The sequence below is a fragment of the Lepidochelys olivacea genome (assembly GCF_965140295.1).
Source record: "Lepidochelys olivacea isolate rLepOli2 genome assembly, chromosome: 4".
Taxonomy (NCBI): domain Eukaryota; kingdom Metazoa; phylum Chordata; order Testudines; family Cheloniidae; genus Lepidochelys; species Lepidochelys olivacea.
This window is the reverse complement of record NC_140414.1, coordinates 147,491,646-147,515,914: the sequence shown is the minus strand read 5'-3', so window position 1 is coordinate 147,515,914 and position 24,269 is coordinate 147,491,646. Positions and strand designations below refer to the sequence as shown.

The following is a 24,269-nucleotide window of genomic DNA, read 5'->3' as shown; positions in this document are numbered from 1 at the left end:
AGTCCAGAGAAGAGCAACAAAAATTATTAGAGGTCTAGAAAACATGACCTATGAGAAAAGATTGGAAGAATTGGGTTTGTTTAGTCTGGGGAAGAGAAGACTGAGAGGGGACATAACAGTTTTCAAGTACAATAAAGGTTGTTACAAGGAGGAGGGAGAAAAATTGTTGCTCTTAACCTCTGAGGAGAGGACGAGAAGCAATGGGCTTAAATTGCAGCGAGGGAGGTTTAGGTTGGATGTTAAGAAAAAACTTCCTAACTGTCAGGGTGGTGAAGCACGGGAATAAATTGCCCAGGCATGTTATGGAATCTCCATCGCTGGAGATGTTTAAGAGCAGGTTAGACACACACCTGTCAGGGATGGTCTAGAAGATAATACTTAGTCCTGCCATGAGTGCAGGGGACTGGACAAGGAGACCTCTTGAGGTCTCTTCTAGTCCTATGATTCTATGAATATTCATAACTTGAGAATTGAGTCAATCAGAGCTCAGGTGAGGAGAAGCTATAAAACAGGAGCATGAGACCACGCTAATGGGCTCAGTGGATGATGCAGGTGAGATGTATGATGATGTCTCCTGGAGTCAGAGGCGTGGTCCAAACAACTGTGATGACTTTGCCAGTCTCCTGCACCCAGTAGCACAGCCTCTGGGTCCCCTGCAGGATCAAGCCCTTAATATATTGCATGACCTACTGTGCCGTATTTATAAAGCTTAACCTCAAAAGTTAGATGTTTTTCCCATGATTCTCTTTGTACAGAAAAGTAGCTATTAGCTTAGATTTTGATAGAGGCTCATGGATTCAGCATATTTATTTTTTATTTAAATGTTTTAAAAGATTATAATTTTAGGCCTTAACATATTTTGTATTAAATTCAGATTTCATTTTAAACAGGCTTGTTTTAAGAAGAAAAACTTATTTAAAATCATCCTTTTTTTAAGCCATCCTAATTTTGTTTATCCTGAGGCTGGTTTCATACCTCTGAAGCCACTGGGTTTAATCCTGTGCAAGCATCCATCCTTTGTCGGATTTTAAATGACACGGGTGGTGGAGATTCCACCACTTCCCTTTACAGATTGCTCCATCTTGCTGCCAGGCCGCTTGTTTTGAAATTCATTCCATTATCCCTCCTTGTTCCTCCCCCGCCTCCCATGATCTAGTGTTGTTAGTACACCTGCATCTTCCAGCAGAGCGGGGAGAGAATGATGGAAGCAGACAATAATGGCTCCTCTGTGACACTTTCCCTACAACGTGGCATCTCTGTCTCAATAACCTTGTTGGAGGGAAGCTCCTTTTTTATGAGCCTTAAAAAAAGACTGGATCGGTTTGCTTTTAGGAAGACGTCTGCCGTGATAAATGACTCTCAGTATCCTGACTTAGCCAGCATCACGATTGCTTCTCACTCTCCCGCTGTTGACCTCCGGAGCTCAGCCGCTTCATTTCATAATGCCCGGTCCCTTGGGTTTTACTGATGGGCCTTTCAGTGTAATTGGAAGGAAACAAGTGAGGCTTGAAAAGCCCTCTGAGCCTGCCGCTGTGGCAGCTACCACGGGCGCTGTTGCTTTTGGATGGGTTTGGTTCAGGTTTCCCTCCTACAACATTTTTATGGTTGGGCCTAGAGGCCCAAGCAGGGTCAGGCCTGTATTGTGCTAGACACTGTACATACACCTAAGACAATTCCTGCCCTAAGGAGCAAGGAACAGAACTTTCTCCTGACTCTCAGTCCAGTGCCTTATCCACTAGTGCCCACTGCCTCCCCTATAACAGAGGCACAATGCAGCTGTGTGACTTTCATAGTTTTATTAGAGTAGAAATGCTGGAACCCCACCCCACTGAAATGCACCGATGTGGCAGGAGCTGACAGATGGCCACTAAAATATTGGCCTGTTCCTGCTCCAGCTGGGTGTGACTGCAATTTTCCTACAGCGCTTCTCGCCCATCAGTCTCTGCATGATGGGCTGGAGCAGGGGTGGCCAACCTGTCGCTCCGGAGCCACATGCGGCTCTTCAGAAGTTTAATATGTGGCTCCTTGTACAGGCACTGACTTTCCAATGTGCAGGGGCGGGAGGGGGGGTGCTCACTGCTCTATCCCTGGCTCTGCCACAGGCCCTGCCCCCACTCCACCCCTTCCCATGTCTTCACTCCTCCCCCCCGCCCCAGCCTCCTGCACACCCTGAAACAGCTGATCAGGAGGTGCAGGGAGGAGGAGGAGGGGGAGGTGCTGATCGGTGGAGCTGCCAGTAGGTGGGTGGCCCTGGAGTGGGGTAGGGGTGCTGATGGGGGGCTGCTGATGTATTATTGTGGCTCTTTGGGAATGTACCTTGGTTAATTCTGGCTCCTTCTCAGGCTCAGATTGGCCACCCCTGGGCTGGAGCCTTAAACTCCTGCCTGGCCTGCCCCAAGAATGCTAGGAGGTGGAATTCACCGTGCAGGGTGTGAAAGTACCTGTGTCGGGGGAGGGGGGGCAATTTGAGGCCGCAGTGCAATGACCTCACCTCAGTCCCTGGAAAAATCATGGAGCAGGTCCTCAAAGAATCAATCCTGAAGCACTTGCATGAGAGGAAAGTGATCAGGAACAGCCAGCATGGATTCACCAAGGGAAGGTCATGCCTGACTAATCTAATCGCCTTTTATGATGAGATTACTGGTTCTGTGGATGAAGGGAAAGCAGTGGATGTATTGTTTCTTGACTTTAGCAAAGCTTTTGACACGGTCTCCCATAGTGTTCTTGTCACCAAGTTAAGGAAGTATGGGCTGGATGAATGCACTATAAGGTGGGTAGAAAGCTGGCTAGATTGTCGGGCTCAACGGGTGGTGATCAATGGCTCCATGTCTAGTTGGCAGCCGGTATCAAGTGGAGTGCCCCAAGGGTCGGTCCTGGGGCCGGTTTTATTCAATATCTTCATAAATGATCTGGAGGATGGTGTGGATTGCACTCTCAGCAAATTTGCGGATGATACTAAACTGGGAGGAGTGGTAGATACGCTGGAGGGGAGGGATAGGATACAGAAGGACCTAGACCAATTGGAAGATTGGGCCAAAAGGAATCTGATGAGGTTCAATAAGGATAAGTGCAGGGTCCTGCACTTAGGACGGAAGAACCCAATGCACAGCTACAGACTAGGGACCGAATGGCTAGGCAGCAGTTCTGCGGAAAAGGACCTAGGGGTGACAGTGGACGAGAAGCTGGATATGAGTCAGCAGTGTGCCCTTGTTGCCAAGAAGGCCAATGGCATTTTGGGATGTATAAGTAGGGGCATAGCGAGCAGATCGAGGGATGTGATCGTTCCCCTCTATTCGACATTGGTGAGGCCTCATCTGGAGTACTGTGTCCAGTTTTGGGCCCCACACTTCAAGAAGGATGTGGATAAATTGGAGAGAGTCCAGCGAAGGGCAACAAAAATGATTAGGGGACTGGAACACATGAGTTATGAGGAGAGGCTGAGGGAGCTGGGATTGTTTAGCCTGCAGAAGAGAAGAATGAGGGGGGATTTGATAGCTGCTTTCAACTACCTGAAAGGGGGTTCCAAAGAGGATGGTTCTAGACTGTTCTCAATAGTAGCAGATGACAGAACGAGGAGTAATGGTCTCAAGTTGCAGTGGGGGAGGTTTAGATTGGATATTAGGAAAAACTTTTTCACTAAGAGGGTGGTGAAACACTGGAATGCGTTACCTAGGGAGGTGGTTGAATCTCCTTCCTTAGAGGTTTTTAAGGTCAGGCTTGACAAAGCCCTGGCTGGGATGATTTAACTGGGAATTGGTCCTGCTTCGAGCAGGGGGTTGGACTAGATGACCTTCTGGGGTCCCTTCCAACCCTGATATTCTATGATTCTATGACCATCCCTTGCCTTTGCACAGCTATCAGTAACATGGACCTTGAATCACAAAGCAATTGTGAGTTTACCAGTGATTCAGTCAGACCAGGACCCAGGAGTCCTGACTCTTAGTCCTGTGTGCTAACCAGTGAGCTGCAGCTACCCCCACTAGATGATGATGATATTATTATTATTTTTAATGGGAGCTGTGAGGTTTTAGGTTGTGGCTGCGATGAGCAGCTACAGAGCTGAACTATCATTCCGGACTCCTGCTTCTGTGTCCAGCTTGGTCACCTGTGGCTTGCCGAAGTTCCCGGTGAAGGTTCTGTGTCCGACGCCTTGTCGGAGGGCAGGATACTGGGCTAGGTGGACCGTCGGGCTGACCCAGGCTGGCCGTTCTTCTGTTTCTTGGTAACATCAGTGGGATTTGGTGCTCTGTTTTTTCAGGTCACCTTTCAGATTCCCATTATCTCCTGTATAATTGGGTATAATTGTGAAACTGGTCTCCCAAGTGGTGTTAAAACAGAGCCTGTTAGCTTGGAGGATTAATGAGAATGTGCTGTCGTTTGGGGGTGGGGTGGGAACAGGCTCCTAGCTGAGAACGTGCGTGGCACACCGTGTGCGCTTTAGGAACATGTTGCCATGGGTTTGCTTTGTGAGCTCAGCTGTAGGAAGTATTTGAAAGTTCATAAGACGTCTCAACAGCCTCTAGTAAATGTGGATGGGAGGAAGATGAAAAGGAGACAGAGGCTGAATTAGTCTCAACAGGGGGGCTGACTGATTTGATTCAAGGACTATTTAGCGCCCATGATTTCAACAAGGAGAAGATGTGAAACTAGAAATGAATGAGCCAGAATTGGTGTGTCGGATATTTGGCCTCACTGGCTGACCAAATAATGAGGGGGATGGGCTATTCCACTCACCACTCCCTTTTTGGGTCCTTAAAGAAAGACTTTGGGTGGGTGGGGGGCGGAATAGGAATAGAACAGATGGAGGCTACTAGAGCGAGCTTCACCAATTGGCTGCTCCCCACACCTGGGCTCCCAGGTCTTCATCGGCCTCATCCTGCTAGATAACCGGGGCAGAGGCAGGCACCCAGAGGACATAGCCACGGCTGCCGGCTCCAGCAGAATCCCAGACCCCACCTGGGCTGAGATGGGATCTGACTTGAAGAGGAGCAGCAGCAATGGCTCCAGCTCATCTCGACTCACTTATCTCGTCCCCCCTCCAACCCTGAACAGTTATTGCCACCTTTTGGTTCTACCTCCGAAACCATCAGGCAAGGGGCTTTTCCTTCTGAAACTCTCTCCGGCTAACGGAACAAGGGAGGGTGTTACAACGTAAGCTTGACTCAATACTTTCCATTTCAGCAGCTTTCCCTGCTTTTCCTTCTCTTCTGTACCTTGAATAAAAAGGTTAAACGGGTTGGTAATGGTACTAAGCAGGCTGAGGGCTGTGTGAGCCAAGCCCTGGATCGTGATCAACACTATGTAATGCCAGGCAGTGATTAGGTTACCACCTTTGGCCCGTCTATTTCACCTCTGCTAATACATGAGCTCCGTGTTTTTTACAACTGTGGAATAACAGGCATGTAAAATGAATAACTCGCCCTGCAGCAGTGGTTTCTGTGCCTCCTGTCGCACCAGGCTGGGCCTGGCTCTCCGCTCTGGGCATTGGGACCGGGCGAATGGATGTGTCACAACCGAGCATTCAAATTCAGCCTAGCTGCCTGCCTGGCATCATGAGCGGCACTGCCCGCTGTGCTCCAGGTCAGAATCCCTGGAGCAGGGTGCTGGGTCCAGCACATTAGCTAACTCTGCAACCCCTCCAACCTACTCCCCTGATAGGGTTGCCAACTTTCTAATCGCACAAAAACGAACACCCCTGCCCCGCCCCTTCTGAGACCCCACCCCCACTCCATCCCCCCTTGCTCTACTCACTTTCACTGGGCTGGGGTAGGGGGTTGGATTGCAGGAGGGGGTGAGGGCTCTGGGCTGGGGCTGTGGGGTGGGGCTGGGGATGTGGGGTTTAGGGTGCAAGAGGAGGCTCTGGGCTGGGGCCGAGAGGTTTGGCGCATGGGAACGGGCTCAGGCCTGGGGGAAAAGGGTTGGGGCAGCTAGTTGGGGTGTGGGAGGGGTTCACTTTTCAACCAGGAATTCTGGTCAAAAACTGGATACCTGGCAACCCTACCCCCTGGGATCAGGATAAACCGAAATAACACAAAATTTCCCTAAAATAAAACAATTTATATATTAAAAGATAATTTCCTAGGGCTCTGGGTATGGATCTCTTATTCAGGTTGCTGCTATATTTGCTGCGTTACTACAAAGCATTGGTGTTCATCTTTGATGGCTAAAGGATTCCCACTACAGCATACATGTAGACTGATGACTGAGCCTTTGATGGGTAATGGCTCTGATTGGAGTTACTCATTCACTTGGTGCACAATGAACTGGAGGGAGTGGGCAAGAGACCTGGGCCTCGGTGCAGGGAGCACAAAGAAGATCTCTACTCAATGCATGCTAGTAAATGCAACGTTGGGGCGTAAGAGAAATGTATTGGAGAACAATACAGCACAGTAATCTAGTGCTGCTGTAGGAACCAGTGTTTGCCGCCCTCGGAGGTGCCGTGTTCAGTTCTGGGCTCCCTGTCTCCAGAAGGCAGGGCAGGAATAGAAGGCGGTTCAGAGATGGGTGATGAAAATGACGAGGGGCATGGGAGGAAAGAGAGTGTCCCAGTCATTTTGCTATCCTGCAAAGAGACGCCCTGATAAAGGTGTTGCACTTTATATGAAGGTTCTATTTATAAAGGGTTAATTAATGATTAACAGATGTTCTGTCAGTATGTTAGACATGAGTAGCATGTGCTAAAGATGGTTCTAACTATATAAGTAGAAGGTATTTGAGAGATCAGCTATGCTTATAAACAGTGTGGGTCTCTCGCCTCTTTAGGCTAGCTCAGACTAGATGAACATAATGGTCCCTTCTGGGCTTAGCATCTTTGAGTCTATATCGATTTCTTGGGCTCCACAACAATTGATTCATCAGTTATGAAAAGATCTACTAATCAGGAATTTACTATTTATAGTAAGTTTCCATTTATAAAGTGTGACTGATAAAAGGATCCAAAGGGATACGTAGTCTAAAGGGGGAAGGCTGGACACTCTTCTTCAGCTTGTCTTATAATTCAAGAAGATCAGGAGGACAGTTGATGGTGAAAGGGAGCAAATTTTACAGCTGATCAAAGGAAATAGGTGACAGAGGATGCATGATAGTCCAGTGGAACTCATTGCCACCAGACATCCTGGAGGCTGAGAGCTCAGCAGGGTTCAAAAAAAGATGCGACCTTTATAGTGATGACAAAGTCCAGAGTTAAAACAGGAAGAAACAGAAACCCACGCATTTTGGAAGGGTCATAAATCCTTCTGCCTCAGGCCGTAAACCAACCTCTAGCTATTGGGACTTAAGAAACAACATCCCCTATAGCAGCGGTTCTCAGCTGGGGGTCTGCTGCCCCCTGGGGGTGCATGAGCCCTTTCAGGGGGGCTACAGAGCCCTGCGGCTGGCCCCGAGCCCCAGCGCTGAAGCTGGGAGTGGCACAGGGCCGATCCCAGCGGCTCCCCAACCTCACCCTGCCGCTAGGAGTGGCGTGGGGCCGATGCTGGCGAACCTCCCTCTCCCCAGTCAGGAGCACGGGGGGGCGAGGGGGTGGAGCTGAAGCCAGGAGCTCCAGTGTCCTGTCCCCCCCACCCCCCTGAAGCTGGGAGCAGCACTGGGAGCCCCCCCATCCGTACACATCCCCTAGCTATCCCCTCCCTGCACCCTGAGCTACCCCCTTCCCTGCACACAGCCCCTAGCTACCCCCCTGCCCATGCACAGCCCCTAGCTACCCCCGCCTGCACCCTGAGCTACCCCCCTGCCTGCACACAGCCCCTAGCTACCCCCTGCCTGCAACCTGAGCAGTTTTTGAACTGAGTCCCCCCTTTGAGTTATATTTTTTGGTTGCGTCTCTCACAGCCCAGACAGGCTGGATGGCCTCCTGAGTGAGTTAGGGGGTGGAAGGGGTGCTCCCTCCCTGGACCCTGCCATGTGGAGCTGACTCGAGCCCCGCCAGCTCTTGTCCCCCTCAAATAGAAGTAAAACTATGCCTATCCCCAAGGGTCCCCCCCGGCCCGAAGCCCCGTGTTTCTCCCCCCTCTGCCAGGCCCTGGCATTTTTATAGCATGTTGAGGGGGGCCTCAGCAAGAAAAAGGTAGAGAACCCATGGTCCAGACTGATGTGTTTTGGTGCATTGCTAGCAGACCCTGGTGCAGACTATTGAGAATTTTTAGGAAAGCTCATTAAAACTTCATTTCTGTGCTGAATCTTTGTCCCAGCCCTAAACCTGGTTACTGGGCATGGGGCATTCAGCATGTAAATCTGTGTTTCATTTAAAACCCAGCTAAGCGTTGTTACTTTCCTCCAAGAACTGAGCTCTGTTTCCTTACAGGTTTGAGTTTCTTTAGCAGACGGGGTCTGTGTGTTTTGCTGGCTCTATGATGCTATTGGAAAATGATTTTATAAGAGGCAGGACAGGATCTGTTCATTCTTTCCCTTGCACTATGTGGATAACACGGAGATGTGTGATGTCACTCTCTTTTATAATCAGATCTAGGCCAGGCTGTATTGCATCTGGTGAATTAATTCACCTTTCCTGAGATTTGAAGCTGGATGACTTTGAGAAAGTTGGAACTGGAATCTGAAGAACTTGCAAGCTCTAAAATTTTTGGTGGTTTAAAAACTGTGCCGGTTAAAATCCGATTGCAGCAAACTTGCACAGCAAAGTGTGCTTTAGTCTGAACAGTGACTCAATAAAACTGATGACATGGGGCTCTGTGTCTTGAGTCTCAATTTCATAGAATCATAGAATATCAGGGTTGGAAGGGACCTCAGGAGGTCATCTAGTCCAACCCCCTGCTCAAAGCAGGACCAATCCCCAATTTTTGCCCCGATCCCTAAATGGCCCCCTCAAAGATTGAACTCACAACCCTGGGTTTAGCAGACCAATGCTCAAACCACTGAGCTATCCCTCCCCCCCCGCTATCCCTCCCCCCCTTATATTTCTATATAAGAAGTGCTCAGTTTACAACTAAAATTAATTTTTTTTTCTAACTGCCAGCCCTGCCAACTCGGGCTGGGATCAGAGAATCAAGCTGGGTTTCTTCCTTCTCGAGCAGTGGTCCGGAAACTTTTTACCTCGTGCTCCCTCTTACCCATGTCCACGTGTTTCTCCGCCCCCCCATGGAGCTAGGAGTGGGGTCACGGCTCTGGTAGGGGGGAATGTGGGCAGGGTTAAGGGCCGAGGCTGGGGCCACAGCTGGGGGCGGAGGCAGGAGCGGACCCCTGGGCGTGGGACCAGCGGCTGGGACCCCTGGAGACTGCTCTGGGCCCCAGCTGTGCCCCCTAAATGTTACTCTCTGTCCCCTTAGAGGGGCATGCCCCACAGATTGAAGACCTCTGTCCTAGAGCACAATGAGCAGTACCAAAGGTTCTGCAGAGCCACCCTTCAGTCAGCTCACAAAGACGTAATGGATTGTCCCCGTAACTGGAGAATAGTGAACAATTGTGTAGCGGCATGGGAAGGAATAAAATCTAGTTCCTTCCCCTGTGGTGGTGCTGGCTTTGGAGACTAGCAGGAGCACACAGCATTGGAGCAATCAGATGATTTGTGAGCATCTCCAGGGAACATGTGCATGGAGGAGAAAAGGTGCCTTTGACAAAGGTTTCTTAGTGTAAGAGACCTGGTGGGTTCCTCTGTTATGGCTCTCCCTTTGTCTCCTCCCTACAATAAAGAATTTAGTCTTTTCAGTCCCTCTCCATGTGGAAGTATTTCTAAGCTTCACTGTTCTGTTGCTCGTCTTTGACCCTTTATTTCTGCTCTATCCTTTTTGAGATAGGACAACCAGAACTGAATGCGCTATTCTAGTTGTGGACTCGTCATTTGATTTATACTCTGCTAATGTATAATGGTCAGGATTCTTTTTCCTAATTGCCCAAGGAAATCCCAGGTTCTCTTTAAAAATAGGCACTATATTAGCAGTGTGCCAGTCTTCAGAGACATTTGCTGTCTGAGTCGCAGTTGCCATACAAGGAGGTCTGAGTTTGCAAGTAATTTTTTTTCTGTTGGCTAGCCCCCCCTACTCCTTCCGGGATCAGATGATCAAGCTGGGTATTTTCCTTCTCCTGCGTCATCACCAGTTATGAAGGTTTTGCAGGTCAACGCTCCAGTGGGATTGTATAGACATAATTTTTGCCGTTTCTTGTTTGAAAAAGGGACCTTATCAGTGATGTATGCCGACAGCCCTTGGCCCTTGCGTCTGCTGTCAGGGCTGATCAGGCAGTTCGCTGTGCAGCTGGCTGGTGCCATGGAGATTGTGGTGGAGTGAAAGGCTTGTTTTGCCTTCTTTACAGCAGTGGCATTGTCCTGGAAGCAGTGGATGTGCTGCTGGCGAAGGGATCCCGGCGGCTGGTTTTGTTTTTAACATCACTGGCGTCTAATGGTCTCCCGGAGCTCATCTGTCGACCACGGCGATAGTCTTGGTCGGTGTGGTGGCGGGGGGAGCGGATGGCTTGGGGCCACGGTGTTGGTGGTGGGGGACGTCAGTCAGGAGATTGTACTCTTACACTAACTCATGGGGGTCTTGGCCGGGTATCTGGGTGGCTTGTTCTCTTTGGACAAGTTGAAAGTCCTAGGGAGGGTCAGCGGTCTTTGCGGGCGGGTCATCTAGGGTTGCTCGCTACCCCTCTGACCTCTGCCTGGGTGAGGCGTTGGTCGGACCAGGAGAGTGGTATGTTGGTGGCATCTCCAATATTCAGGCTTAGGCTGAAGATAGAATCCGGGATGTGTCCAGCTGCATGTGTAGGTCCAGAGGCCGCCTGGGAGAATCTCCTGGTTTCCATGTAGGCCGTGAGGCCAGGTACCACTGCATCGCTGAGATTGTCTATTTGACGGCTTGAGGACTAGGAATCTGAGGGCCTCAGTACTGTGCTGGGCAGCAGCTCTGTAAACGCCTCAGCTTCCCATCTGGCGCTCTGGACACCACTAGGAGTCCTAGGTTCCTCTTGTCCTTCGTCTGGCAGATCATATAGATGCACTCCAGTGTCTTTTTTTCTGTGATGGGGCCTCTTCTGCATTTTGAGGCCGGAGGGGACCGGGACAGCTACTCCACCTTGAGGTGGCATTGAACCACGTCTTGTGATGCAGGCAGGGCCAGGTGCTTCATCCCAAATGAGAGCATGGAGGGTGCTGCAGCATCAATGAGGAGAGAATGGGGGAGACGGGCGGTTTGACTAGAACTGTGGCAAAGCCCTGTTTTTATCTCTGATGTGTCTGCAAACTTTCAATAGAAGTGTGCTCTGGTGTCTGATACAAACTGTTCTGTGTCGAGACTGGAGAAATGTTGTAATGTTTAAAAAAAAAAAAAAAAGTGTGAATGAAACTGTAGCTGGTTCCGGCTGGGTGGGGGGGAATACATTAAGGATATTTTTTGGGGGGTTAAAAACCCAAGTGTTAGGTAAAGGCTGCGTTTTACACCATTTCTGGGAGATATATCAGTGCTCGAATTCTTGGGATACACCCCTGCTGTTTGAAACCTGTCTCTGGATAATCACACTCTCCTGCTTTTAGAATAGAAGAATATTTACTTACCATCGTTTTAGCTGTATGTCTCAGTGCTTTGAAAGTCAAGGTTGTACGGGCCCTCTCCATTATACAGATGGGGAAACTGAGGCACAGATGCTTTTTGCTCAGTGTCACACGGCAAGCTAGTTGCTGGGAATAGGTCTTCTGTCTCCCAGTTGCCTGCTCCACTAAACCAGGCTGCTGCCCTTCCTTTTGGAAGGAGATTGGTGTCCTTATGAAACGCTTCTACTTTTATATTGCTTGGCACGTTTATTGTTTGTATTGCGGTAACACCTGGCAGGCTCAGCTACGATCAGGGTCAGGTTGTTCAGAGTGCTGGAGGGAGGCAGCATAAGAGGCAGCTCCTGCCCCCAGAATCACAGTAGACGAGACACAGGGCGGGAGAAAGGAAGTGTGTTATGGGGATCCGAGGCCCAGAGGTTAAGTGACTCCCTTGGGGTCACCTGGGGAGTCTGTGGCAGGGCTGGGGACTGAGCCCTGTTTGCTGTGTGTCCAGCCAAGCCCAGAGTTTGTCACCCAAGTGGCTGAAGATGACAGCTTGAGGGCTGAAGTAGGTTCCAGGGTACTTATTTGAGTGCTCCTTTGTTTCCAAGAAGCAAGAGGATCTTTTAATTCTTATACGCTGCAGGAAAGCTGCTCTCACCATCCACTTCCCCACTGAGCATTGCTTAGCCTGCTTTAACCCTTGGGGTTGTCCTGCCTCAGCAGTACTGCAAATAGATAGAGCCTCTGCATGACTACAAATGCAGGACTGTGTTCAGCTGTATGTTCCAGGATCCAAGTTCCAGCTGGAGGATTGGATTTTACAGGGGATGTTCTGCTCTTGCTTCCACTTGTCTCACCGCAGCACTAGCTTGGTTTTCTGTGTGTCTTACCCTTGTCAGGTTTCAGAGTAGCAGCCGTGTTAGTCTGTATCTGCAAAAAGAAAAGGAGTACTTGTACCCCTGTCAGACGCTAGGACCCAGAAGAAGCCTTTTCGGGCGCTGATCGGATGCAGTGCTTCAATGCAAGACCTTCCTGCAGCCAGTGATTGGGTGATAGGTTGATTCTTCCCTCTGCTAACCTGTGGACCGTCTAATTCTGTCCCCTTCCCTTCCCCAGCTCCTGTTCGAAGAGGTCGCTTTGTGGAGGATGGCCTTCTGCCCATTCGTTTGAAGTTTTAACACACTTGTGGGATAGATGGCTGCAGCTAATAAGGGTAAGTTACCATGCTGCGGGGGCTCTCTGATCTGCGTAAGCAGGGACCTAGCTCCTGGTCTCTTGCAAGTTGAATTGTTTTTCTATGCTACTTGCAGAAACCAGGCTAAGACAGGGTGGGAAATTTGAAATTCAAAATTGGTTAGCCCTAGACCTCAAATCTTGTCTCTGATTTTGAAAGTTGAACTTCCCTTCCGCTTTAGATTTTAGAACTTGGACATGTATTAATCCTATATTTTGGGGAGGCGGGTGCTGGCGCTTCTCCCAACCCTTCGCAATTAACTACCGAGTCTGATCTAGAGCCATTTCTTCAAGCCGTGGTCGTGAGACGAGTCGCCTTGATCGACGCACCGTAACTTTGTTTGTGCGCCCACCTGGACATCTGTAGCTTCGATTGGGAGCTCTTGCAAGCGAAGCCAGGATAGGGAGGGGGAATCCGATGACATTTTGTGTCTTTGCTGCAACTTGAGCGACTGCCTGCGCTTTGAGTCTGCAGTGGGAATGAGTCTTGCTGCGGTACTTAGCCAGATGCAATCCAGGGGCTTGCCAGGGTACTGGCAATGCCTCCCTCAATCAGGGAGAGGGGCTGGGTCAATAAGTGAGGGGGGTGTGATGGGGGAGAGACAGGCTGCCTTTTCTCATTGCCGGTGGGGTTTGGCTGCAGGCTGGTGTATTTTCAGTCCATGATCCCAGCTGTCTGTTAAATGGCTTTCCTGTGCCCTGCTCAGTGCTTAGTCCGGTCCTTGCAATTCAGTCAGTTTGATTTTGTTCGTGCCAGAGAGATGACCTGGGAAGGAAGTTGGTGCTATGTACCCTGGGGCACCAGGGCTCGGGGCTCACAAAGACAGAAGAAGCTGTCTGTGGGTCTCCTTGCTTGTTTTTGTTTTAAAGTGCCCAGCGCGTTTCTCTCCTCTCCTTATCCTCTCGGTCTGGGAGTGAACTTGGACACTATCGGACGCCTCTATTGGCTGCTGGGGGCTGCTTGTTTCCCCCCAAAGGGATTTTAACCAGGAACATGTGAGCTCTTCCCTCCTGCACTGAAAATCTGCCAGTGCAGCTGGCTCTGGTTCCACTCTCCGTAAACTACTGAACAGTGGCCAAGCAGGGGATCCCGGGGCCAGTGCTGAGGGCTCTCCCTCCTTGCTGTGGCTACAGGGTTGGGATGCCTGAGACCCTGCCCTCCTCCTTGGGCTGGCTGCTCAGTCTGCAGCAGCCCCTGTTAGCGCCAGGATGCTTGAGGCTTTGCGGGGGGGGGGTGGGTTAGAGGAGACCCTCTTAGGCTGGTGTGGCCACTGAACGTTGAGACCCCAAAGGCTTCCTAGGCTGAAGGACAAACCTGCACCTTGCACCGCTGGTAACTATGGATGTCCCAGCACTGCCATCCTGCTCCGCTGGGAGAGGGGAGTTTAAAGGGGGGGAGTAGTGGGGGGCAGGGTCCTACCTTTGCTCCATGGCAGCCCCTCTGTTGGTGCTCTGCCAAGATGGCATTCTGCAGGCCGAGGGGATCATAGCTGGATCCCACCCTGCTGCTCTGCTTGGCCAACTGTCGCCTCTCAGTGGGACGTGTAGAATCGAAGGGGCTGTGTCACTAGGGAAGTGCTGAGCCTGTGTTCATGTGTCCTGACTCGCCGTGGCTGGGTGGGTCTCGTCCCCAACACCTAGTGGGGGCTTGTGGATGGGGAGAGGTGCCAATGCAGACTCGGGTCCGAATGAGCTACAGGGAGCTCTGGGGGTTCCCTGCCCCCCTGGAGATGATGGGGCTGGTAGTTACTAGCCCGCTGTTTGTTCTGCTGCTTGCTGTCCCTCTCACAACACCCTGTCCCAGCCACCCCCTTTCCAGGGGAAAGGAACCATCTGAGGTTCCCTTGCGCTGCATTTCAACCCTGCTCAGCCTGAGACTTGCTTAGCCAGGCCGGGGGAGCCTCTGCCCTGGGCCTGGGCATAGCTGTGCAGGGCAGTGGTCACTAGGCTGGGCCATCTGGTGATTGACTACGGTGACCCTGCAGAGGAGAGGGTAGGTGAAAATCGCTCATGGTGTTGGTGTTGGCCAACTTCTCCCCTTCCATGGCAGATCCTAGAGTAAGATGCCTTCCCCCCAGCCCACCCAAAGGGATGTGAGAGAGATGCACAGCTAGATAATCTCTCTAATCTGGAGTGAGCATCTTTCTTGCTGATTCACGTTCCTGCGTTGCGAGGTATCTGCCCCAGTCCCTTTGCATGCAGGTCAGGCGTGCCCTGGCGTTTGCACCTGGCGGGGTTGCTGTTGTGGCTACGCAAGCTGGTTTTATTTCAAGTTCCTCACAGCTCAGCGTAGCCTAATTGCTTTGTGAGGAGCTGGACCTTGGCAGCCAGGTGCTGTCTGTGTTGCCGTCGTGCCTCGAGGACGCTGCTGTGATGGGGGCCCTGTTGCACTAGGCTCCGCTGCGCATGCTCACAGTACGAGAGTGTGAACTCCCTCTGACTATCTCTATCGGGAAGATCTGCATCCTCCTCTTGCTCTGAGACCGGAGCTGAAGTGACCTGCCCAAGGTCACCCAGGGAGTCTGGCAGAACCAGGAACTGGACCAGGTTTCCTGAGTCCCAGTCCAGAGCCTTATGCAATAGGGCACCCTTCCTTGCGGTCTGACTGCTGGGTTTGTTACAGTGTAGCACTGTCCGCATGCCTGGTGCTTTCTGGACAATGAGAGCAAGGTCCCTGCACAGAAGAGTTTGCCACCTAATGTAAATATTATCTCTGATTTTAATTCCTCCTTTTATCCTGAAAGATCCCAAAGCACTTTACCTTCTGGGATCACTTCCCACCACTGAAATGCAGTCACCTCTGGTGCTGGACTCAGGAGGTGTTGAACAGCACACAGCCAGCCTGTGGGACAAAGAGAGGACTAGCTGTCGTTGAAACTGTACAGTGAATCTAGTTACTCCGACTAAAAACACCTTGCTGTTGTGAAAGTGCCGGTTTTTTTTAAGAACCACAAATGGTCAGGGCCTCTGGTCTATATTTCCTCTGGAAGACTCCCCCAACCCCCTCCCAAGATTCCCTAGCCCCGCGCTGGGGCACTGCTTATGCTGTCTCGGAATGCCTCGTAACAGATACCCACTTGCTGCTGCACTGTGGGTTTTCCTAGGCAGTCTCCCATCTAAGATCAACTAGCCCTGACCCTGCCTGCTTAGCTGCTGAGACCTGCTGAGTTTGTAGCATGAGGTGGTGTGGGTGACTTCTGGGGTGAACTCACAAAAAGGAGAGGTGATGGGAGGCTGTAAGAGTCCCTGGATAGATCCATCCCAGCCCACCGCGGCTTGAATCTGTTGAGGGGCTATGTAGCAGACGCATCAATTCCTCCATAGCCGACGCATCTCCTTGGGAGCGTGGCATCCATACCCGGCCTCCAGGGCATGGCCATATCTGGGGATGTCCGCTACAGCCAAGTGTCTAGAAACAGCCTCTGGATCCCAGTGATTGTGAGTTGGCTTTGTGTTTCCAATCAGCACTGCCACAGACTGCCCACTCTCAGCCCCACTCTCTCTGCCCCTCTGCGGCTGGGTCTTGGAATGAAGGACTGCAGAGATGCTGGGATGGATGGCCTAGTGGAGAGGGAATTAACCTAGGACCTGGGTTCAAGTCCTTGCTGCATCACAGACTCCCTATATGACCTTAGGCATGCCCCAGAGTGTTTCTCCCTCAGTTTCCCATCTGTACAATGGGGATAATAGGCCTGCCTCACAGGGAGGTTGTGAAGATAAATCCATTAAGGACTGAGGCTCAGATCCTACGACGATGGGTGTAAGTGGATGAGGAAGTCAGACCTGCCACTTCTCCCCCTTTCCCTTTTGTTCTCTCCATCTGCCAGTTGAGCAGTGTGTCTGGCGGCTCCCCTCTGCCCCATCCTTTGGCTTCAGCATCCTTGTTTGGTGCCCGCGAAACAGCCAGGGAGCAGAGGCAATGGGTGCCTGTTACCCTCAGCCCTGGGTGGGCTGCGGGGGTCCCTTTCGAGGGCTGGAGTTCTAATTCCATTAATTCCCGAGTGCTGTACGAATCCTGCAGTGGAGGGAGTGGCACCTGATGCTGGGCGCAGACTCGTGCATTTGAAGCATTTGTTTTGAATGCAAATGGAAGCAGGGTTTTGCCAAGCGATTTTGGAGGAACAATGCTGCGTTAATTATTCTCACATTTTGGTAGTTGAAAAAGACTCTTTGTGCTTCAAAGGTTTTCTTTAAGAATGTAGCAATCTGCTCTGGCGTCTCTGCCAGCCGGGAGCCTTTGGGACGGCTGCTGTACGGTGCTGGGGCGGGGGAACAAACCTGTCACTCGACCCTACGCAGAGCCCCGGGCCTGGTGGAAGTGGAGGTTTCTCTCTGCCTCGAGAGGGTCTGTGCGCTATGAGTGCTGGGCTGTGGAGGGCATTAGGGGAGGGCATGAGTACTAGATCTTCCGCTGTGCGTAACCACTGCCACCGTCCCATGTGGAGCAGGAACGTCAGGGACCCCCCCTCTGCACCTTGCCCTAGGCTTGGCTACTAGGGCTCCGTTCATGGAGAGAGGTTTTAACCAGTGTCTCTCCCCCTATCCATCCCATTGTCTTTGCATCAGGGCATCGCCTTGTTCCTGGGGCGAGGAGCGTGACTGGCCATCACGGTGTGGTGTGCCCTGCGTCTCTTTCCTCCGGTGGCAGAGGAGGCGTTTCCCATGGCCCAGGTGCGTTTCGTGCCCTGCGTGGGTGCCCCGAGGCTCATGGTAGCAGAGGAGCTGCAGCACTGGCCCTCCGCTCCGTAGTTTGTGGTGTAGAGGGTCATCTTGGGAGGGCAGGGCGCCAGGCAGAGGAGCAGTTGGCTTTGAGGACAGAGGGCTGTGGAGGAATGCTGCTGGCTGCTCTTAATCAGCTGCACGTTTTGGCATTTTAGAGCTGTCACGAAATACGTGAGTTGCAAATGTAACAGCGTTGGGGTGGGGGTGGGCAGCTCTCAGCCAAATAATCTCACCAGCAGAACCACCTCCTCCTCCCGCCAAACCTGGGTGTGGAGGGGTTAGAAACGCCCAGCCGGCCAAGCGTTCCCTTCTCCAGGAACACAGTTCAGAAAGGAGGACAGAGCCCTGCAGCTCAGTCCCTTTCACGGGGCCTCCCACCCTCCGGGCCACGCATCTTGGCAAGCAGGATGTGAACAGGCAGAAAGAATTCCGAGAAGAACTCCCCAGGAACCCGTTCAGCCGCATGGTCCTTTGTGACTTCAGCCAAAGTATCTGGCTCCCATGCCAGACAAAGATGCTTGGCTGGAAGGGACGCCTATTCTGAGCTCATCTGGGGAGGTCTGTGTTCCGATGGCCTGTTAAACACGTATCTAATCAGCTGGTCTCACATGCTTGCAAGCCAATGGGAGCCAGCTGTTTGGCGTAATCCATGTGCTGTCTTCCCACAAGGTTTATCTCGTACGTGGCCCAATGGCCTGAGAGAGGAGGCCCCCACAAAGCCAGGTGCCATGTGGGTCCAGGTGCAAATGGAATCCTTCTGAGACCATATCCTGCTAATTATCAAGGGGTAGCCGTGTTAGTCTGTGTCCACAAAAACAACAAGGAGTCCGGTGGCACCTTAAAGACTAACAGATTTATTTGAGCATAAGCTTTCGTGGGTAAAAACCCCACTTCTTCAGATGCATGGAGTGAAAACTACAGATGCAGACATAAATATACTGGCACATGAAGAGAAGGGAGATATCTCACAAATGGAGAACCAGTGTTGACAGGGCCAATTTGATCAGGGTGGATGTAGTCCACTCCCAATAATAGATGAGGAGGTGTCAATTCAAGGAGAGGCAAAGCTGCTTTTGTAATGAGCCAGCCACTCCCAGTCCCTATTCAAGCCCAAATTAATGGTGTTAAATTTGCAAATGAATTTTAGTTCTGCTGTTTCTCTTTGAAGTCTGTTTCTGAAATTTTTTTCTTCAAGTACAGCTACTTTCAAATCTCTTATAGAATGTCCAGGGAGATTGAAGTGTTCTCCCACTGGCTTTTGTATGTTACCGTTCCTGATGTCTGATCTGTGCCCATTTATTCTTTTACGTAGGGACTGTCCGTTTTGGCCAATGTACGTGGCAGAGGGGCATTGGTGGCACATGATGACATATATAACATTAGAAGGCGTGCAGGTGAATGAGCCTCTGATGGTGTGGCTGATGTGGTTGAGTCCTCTGGTGTCGCTAGAGTAGATATGGGGACAGAGTAGGCAACGAGTTTGCTACAGGGATTGGTTCCTGGGTTAGTGTTTCTGTGGTGTGGTGTGTAGTTGCTGGTGAGTATTTGCTTCAGTTTGGGGGGCTGTCTGTAAGCAAGGACTGGCCTGCCTCCCAAGGTCTGGGAGAGTGAGTGATTGTTTTCCAGGATAGGTTGTAAATTGTTGATGATGTGCTGGAGAGGTCAATGCTGGCTCTCCACTTGTGAGGTATCTCCCTTCTCTTCATGTGCCAGTATATTTATGTCTGCCTCTGTAATTTTCACTCCATGGATCTGAAGAAGTGGGGTTTTTACCCACAAAAGCTTATACGCAAATAAATCTGTTAGTCTTTAAGGTGCCACCGGACTCCTTGTTGTTATCCTGCTAATGGTCGCGATCTGCCCCCAGCGTTGAAATGGGGAAAGATGGTACAGCAAGCAGGAGGAAGAGGACTGAGTGGCCAATGTGATGAAAGGATGGTGCTGGATAAGTTACGTATGTGGGTGTCTGCCTCTGAAATCCAAAGCAGCATCGCACAGGGTCAGGCTGTGAATGAGACCCCACTTGTCAGGGGTCGGCACCAAGGCAGGGGTGGCTGGTTCGAATCCTTCCAGGGAAGTGGGAATGGTCTGGCAGGGAGGATGCTAGGGGCTGGGCTGGCTAGCCTGAAGGTAGGAGCCCTCGGGCAGCTCCGGCTGGGAAGGAGGAGGGTTAGGCAGGGGTTTGGCTTTACAAACTCCAGGCAAGGGAATAACTTATGACTTTATACAGAGTGTATGTGTGTGTGGACAGCCTTTGCCTGTGCACTGTTGATGCCACTTTACACCTTCACACCAGGCAGCTGCGCCGCAGACTGGGCGGCTGTTTCTGCAAATTGGGTCTGCAAAACCAGAAGCAGTCTAGGGACCAGTATTTGCTAAGTGCCCAGGCCTGGACACAGACTTTCCATTGAAGGCAGGGAGTCCCAGCGTGCAGAGGAGCTGCAGCAGGTGGTCCACACTGAGTGCCCTTAATTCCAGGAGGCAACGCTTGCAGTCCTGCCTTCCCTTGCTTCGAGCCTTGCCTTTTGCTGTGGCAGCACAGAAGCCTGTCCATGGTCTTTGGAGAACCTGAGGACTCCAGCGACTGTCCATTCCTGGCTGGCCTTCAGGCACGACCATAATAAACGATTAGCCATAATAGAGTTGCTTTAGGCACATGCGGTATCTGTGGCCATGGGCATTATTTTGCTACTCTGAGCACGGCACTTCTTGCTCCGGGAGTCTGGGCAATAGGATTTTTCCATAGCAAAATCTGTGGGTTGGGCCCTTGGCAAGCCCTGTGAGCCAGGGCTCTTTCATCTGTCGTCAAACCTCTTTCACCCATGGGCCTCTCAGTGTCACAGGTGTGTGATCCACAGGCGGGTGCGAGAAGGAATGTGAAGGACTTCCAGTCCCAGTAGTGAATTTGCTCATTAGCTGGTGAAACCTCAGGACAGGTGAGTGACTGTGGAACTGATGGGATCTGGAGGTGGTTCAAATACCCTGCCATCTCCTCAAAGGCTTGAGGTGCTGGAAGACGAGCCAAGTGGCTCTTTCTGGTAGTTGAGATGCCTGGATCAAGTGTTATGGCAGCTGGTGCAGCCCAGCTGTCTGGGAGCTTCCGGGTGACACTGCGGAATTGCAAGGATGCTGGTGCAGGTAGACAGTTGAAGGCAGCCCCATGTGCTGTCCTAGTTCTCTAGTAAGGTGGCGTGGCAGATGGAGCAGCGTTAGGAGTGAGGGCTGTCTGTCTGATACATATCCACCCTTTCTCTGCGGAGAAACTGATTTGGGAAGCCTGGCGTCAAACCAAAGGCAGGATGCTCCAAGATCCTTGAGAATGGAACCTGGGAGCATCTGCTGCATGCAGTGAAAACTTGGGTCTAGCTCTAGCAAACCCCAGGCTTCCTTAAGCCCCCCGCTGTATGTCCCTCAGGATCCAAGCTAATTTGCCAGCCACCTTGTGAGTCCAAATGGCTAGAACCCTAATTTCTCAATAACCTTCTTTTTTTAATAAACCCTACAGATTACATCCACAGCTGGGATGGGTCATTCAGTCCTTTGTTCAGAGCTTCAGTTTGTAGCAAGGTTCCTCCAGAAGTAAGAAGCAGGATTGAAGACAAAATGGAGCGGTTTTCAGGGCCTTTTATATTCTCTGCTCTTGGAAGGACACCCCTTTGTTCTTACTGTGGAAAATCACAGCAGCAGGATGGAGTCTGGAGTCAGTCACATGGGCAAGTCACATGTCCACGCATGACTCCGTTTGTAGGCCGACACCATTGTTTACGTGTTAGTTTGAACGTTCCCAGGAAAGCTCAGATGTGGATTGGCGTCTCCCAAAGTTCATTGTCACTGAGGAAGTGAGCTGTAGCTCACGAAAGCTTATGCTCTAATAAATTGGTTAGTCTCTAAGGTGCCACAAGTCCTCCTTTTCTTTTTGCGAATACAGACTAACACGGCTGTTACTCTGAAACCTGTCAGTTAAGTGTTTCTTTATTGAGCACTTACTGAGAATAGTCCTTTCTCAAGAAGCTGACCAAATGCTTCACTGAGGCTACTTGGAATCAGATACGTTTGAGATACAAGTACATAGCCCATATTCATAACTTCAAATACAAAAATGATACACACATACAGCTAGCATAATTATAATCAGCAAATCACAACCTCTTCATAGACACCTCACACGACAACCTTTGTACAATATTTGCTGCAAATGTATAACGGTGGTTGCAACAATGATCTATACAGTTACAGTTTGTCGATAACGTCACACTGTTAATCAAGGCTATTGCCTGCTGTGATTGGGTGACACGGGGGAGTGGCTGAGCAGGTGGAAATGACCTTTCGTGCTTTTCGAAAGGGCTTCCCAGTCTGATGCTGGACAAAGCCACGTCCGGTTTTGTGTCCGTCCTGGATTGGGGGAAAACCCTAGAAAAGCAGGACTGTCCTGTTTAATACCACACAAGTGGCCTGCCTGGGTCCTAAGCTCTGACTTAGGGCCCAAGGGGCTGCTGCAGTGGGAAGAACACTGGGGCCCAAATCCTCAAAGGTATTTAGGCACCCATCTCCCAGTATGTTAGGCACCTAAATACCTTTAAGGATCTGGGGCTTGGTCTTTTGCCACTTCCTAACTTGTAATCCTCTTACCACGTCCCCTCTAAACTGAGTTTAAGTGTATTTTGGGCACAGTGCATGAAGGTCCTCACTGCAGGCGCCGACTCCGTGGGTGTTCCGGGGCTGGGGCACCCACAGAAAAAAAATAGTGGGGTGCTCAGCACCCACACAGCCAAAAAACTGATCGGTGGCTGCTGCCAAACAGCTCTTTGGTGGCTCGGGGAAGGATGGAGAGCAGCATGTGGTGTGTCGGTGAGGGCCACGGGGAGGGGGCAGAGCAGAGGCGGGACCTTGGGGAAAGGAGCGGAGTGGGGGCGGATGGGTAAATTAGAAATTGGTGCTTATGGTCCTCACTCAACAGAAACTAAGAAATGACAAAATACTGTATTTATATGAAGCTCTTTAAACACACATGTCCTCAGCTGAGGTAGCTGAAGGTCTGACCCACAGAGTTTTAAACCACTTTGATTTTACAATATCTTGGCAGCCGTTGTTGTGTTTGAGACCCTGGGGAGGTTGAGTTGTTTTCATTGCTGCCTCTTAAAAGAACAAACTCCAAGACTGTGCAGTTCAGAGTTATCACTCCCTGTCATCGTGTGGGTTGTTTGAGACTGCGCCCGGCTATGTGTCTATTTAGCAAGGCCATGCGTCGGAGCGACAGTCCGTTGTAAAAGGCTTTGCAGACGCTATACACGTTTGGACTCTGCGCTGATGGTGTCTGGGGCCCTGTATTCAGGTCAGAGCCGCTGCTGAGTCGGGCTCTGCTGGGCAGAAGGTGAATGGAGAAATGCCCTTGTCATGTGGAAAGACACACATGGGCAAAGCGAGAAGGGAGTGGGGACAGAATCTTCGAAGGGTCAGGCTTGGAGGGACCTTGAGAGGTCATGTAGTAGCGCATCTAACCCATCAGAAAGAAGCAAAAAAGGCGAGGCACGCACAATTTGTTCTCCTTTGCCGGTGGCCTGGAAGGCCCTTTGCTTTCATAGTGTCTCCTCGAAATAGTGTCTGGTACTGCACGGATTTGTGGCTGGAGGAGAGGTGGTGGGTGGGAAGCCACTAATACAGAGCAGGGCCCCAGCTAGCAAAGGGGCAGAGGTTTGTGTTTGAAAACAGAAGCACAGCCCCAGTAATGGAAGGGGGAGGGGAAGGCAGGAAGTGTGGGCTCATGTTTCCACATTCATTCTCTGCTGCTTTCCTGTTTGTTAAGAGTCACGATTGAGCTATCTTTAGAGAGCAACTGTTCCACGAAGGCTCTTATATCGTCCTCATCACCAGAGTATCTGGGTTCATTAAGCCGAGAGACTAACATTAGTTACCCGTGGCTCGTTCTCTCGCTCTTATCCTGGCCCCCAGGGGGAGAATTGTGTGTGCCAGGGAGTGTTTTGTTTTGCTAGGATCTTGTTTTGATGTTTAAATGTTCACATTGCTCTGTGTGGGTGGAAGAGACGGCAGGGTGGGAGAGAGCACCTGGCACGTGGAGCAGGAGGTGGGCTTGTGACGGTCCTTCGTTCATTTCACAGGCTCGGGCCAGCCCCTGAGAAAGTTCCATCTCCTCCACAGACGAGCTTTCCCCTCATTGTGGAAAGTTCCATGGGGCTAGAGGAGTGAAATCGACCGTGATCTTCATCTCGGAGCTTTAGGCTCTTTTAGATACCCAGGCCATGGAGTACCTTGGCCTCGACTCGGTATTCTGTGGGCAGCCAGGGTAGGGAGAGGAGGACAGGTGTGCCCAAGGAGCTGTTCTGTATGAGCTGAACTTTCCGAAGTCCTGCAGGTTTCACATCCAGCGAAATCTGTAAGTCACCCTGTTACCCCTCTGCCTTAGCCAAAGAGGAATCTGTTGGTGCTAAACTATGTGACAGCTGCCCGCCACTCCAGTCTGTTAGCCAGCCAAACAAACCCTTAGGACTCCGCCAGTCCGGACTTGGCCTTGCAGATTAACCCTTGGTGTACGTCAGTGCCCAAATTCTCCAGAAAAGTCGCTGTGCAACAGCCAGCCCCTGATCCTGGCTGCCCGTGGAAATCAAGTGCACTGTTTCCAGAGACCGATTCCACACCAGCACATCGGCTCAGCTGAGGTGCCCACCTCACTCGACTAGATCAGCACGGAGATGAAGTAAGAATAAAACAAAAATGAGTTTGTTAATAAAGTACAGAGAGATCTGAATGATGCGAAGCAAAGAGAATAGAAACACAAAATGGTTACAAATGAAACAAAAGTATCATACGCTTTCTAGTGATT

At 51.0% G+C, this 24,269-nt stretch overlaps 1 protein-coding gene across 3 annotated transcripts in view; it reads left to right on the top strand.

Moving 5' to 3' along the window:
* Nucleotides 1-24,269, top strand: part of ADISSP (adipose secreted signaling protein) — a 144,635-nt gene that overhangs the window by 24,139 nt on the left and 96,227 nt on the right. For 2 of the 3 annotated variants that reach the window (XM_084626483.1, XM_084626481.1), the window contains exon 2: nucleotides 12,593-12,689. In XM_084626483.1, coding sequence (XP_084482609.1) covers nucleotides 12,671-12,689 — 19 coding nt within the window. In that variant the 5' untranslated portion in view covers nucleotides 12,593-12,670. Of the gene's footprint in view, nucleotides 1-12,504; nucleotides 12,690-24,269 lie in introns of those variants that run through there. The other variant, XM_084626482.1, reaches the window with a different exon arrangement.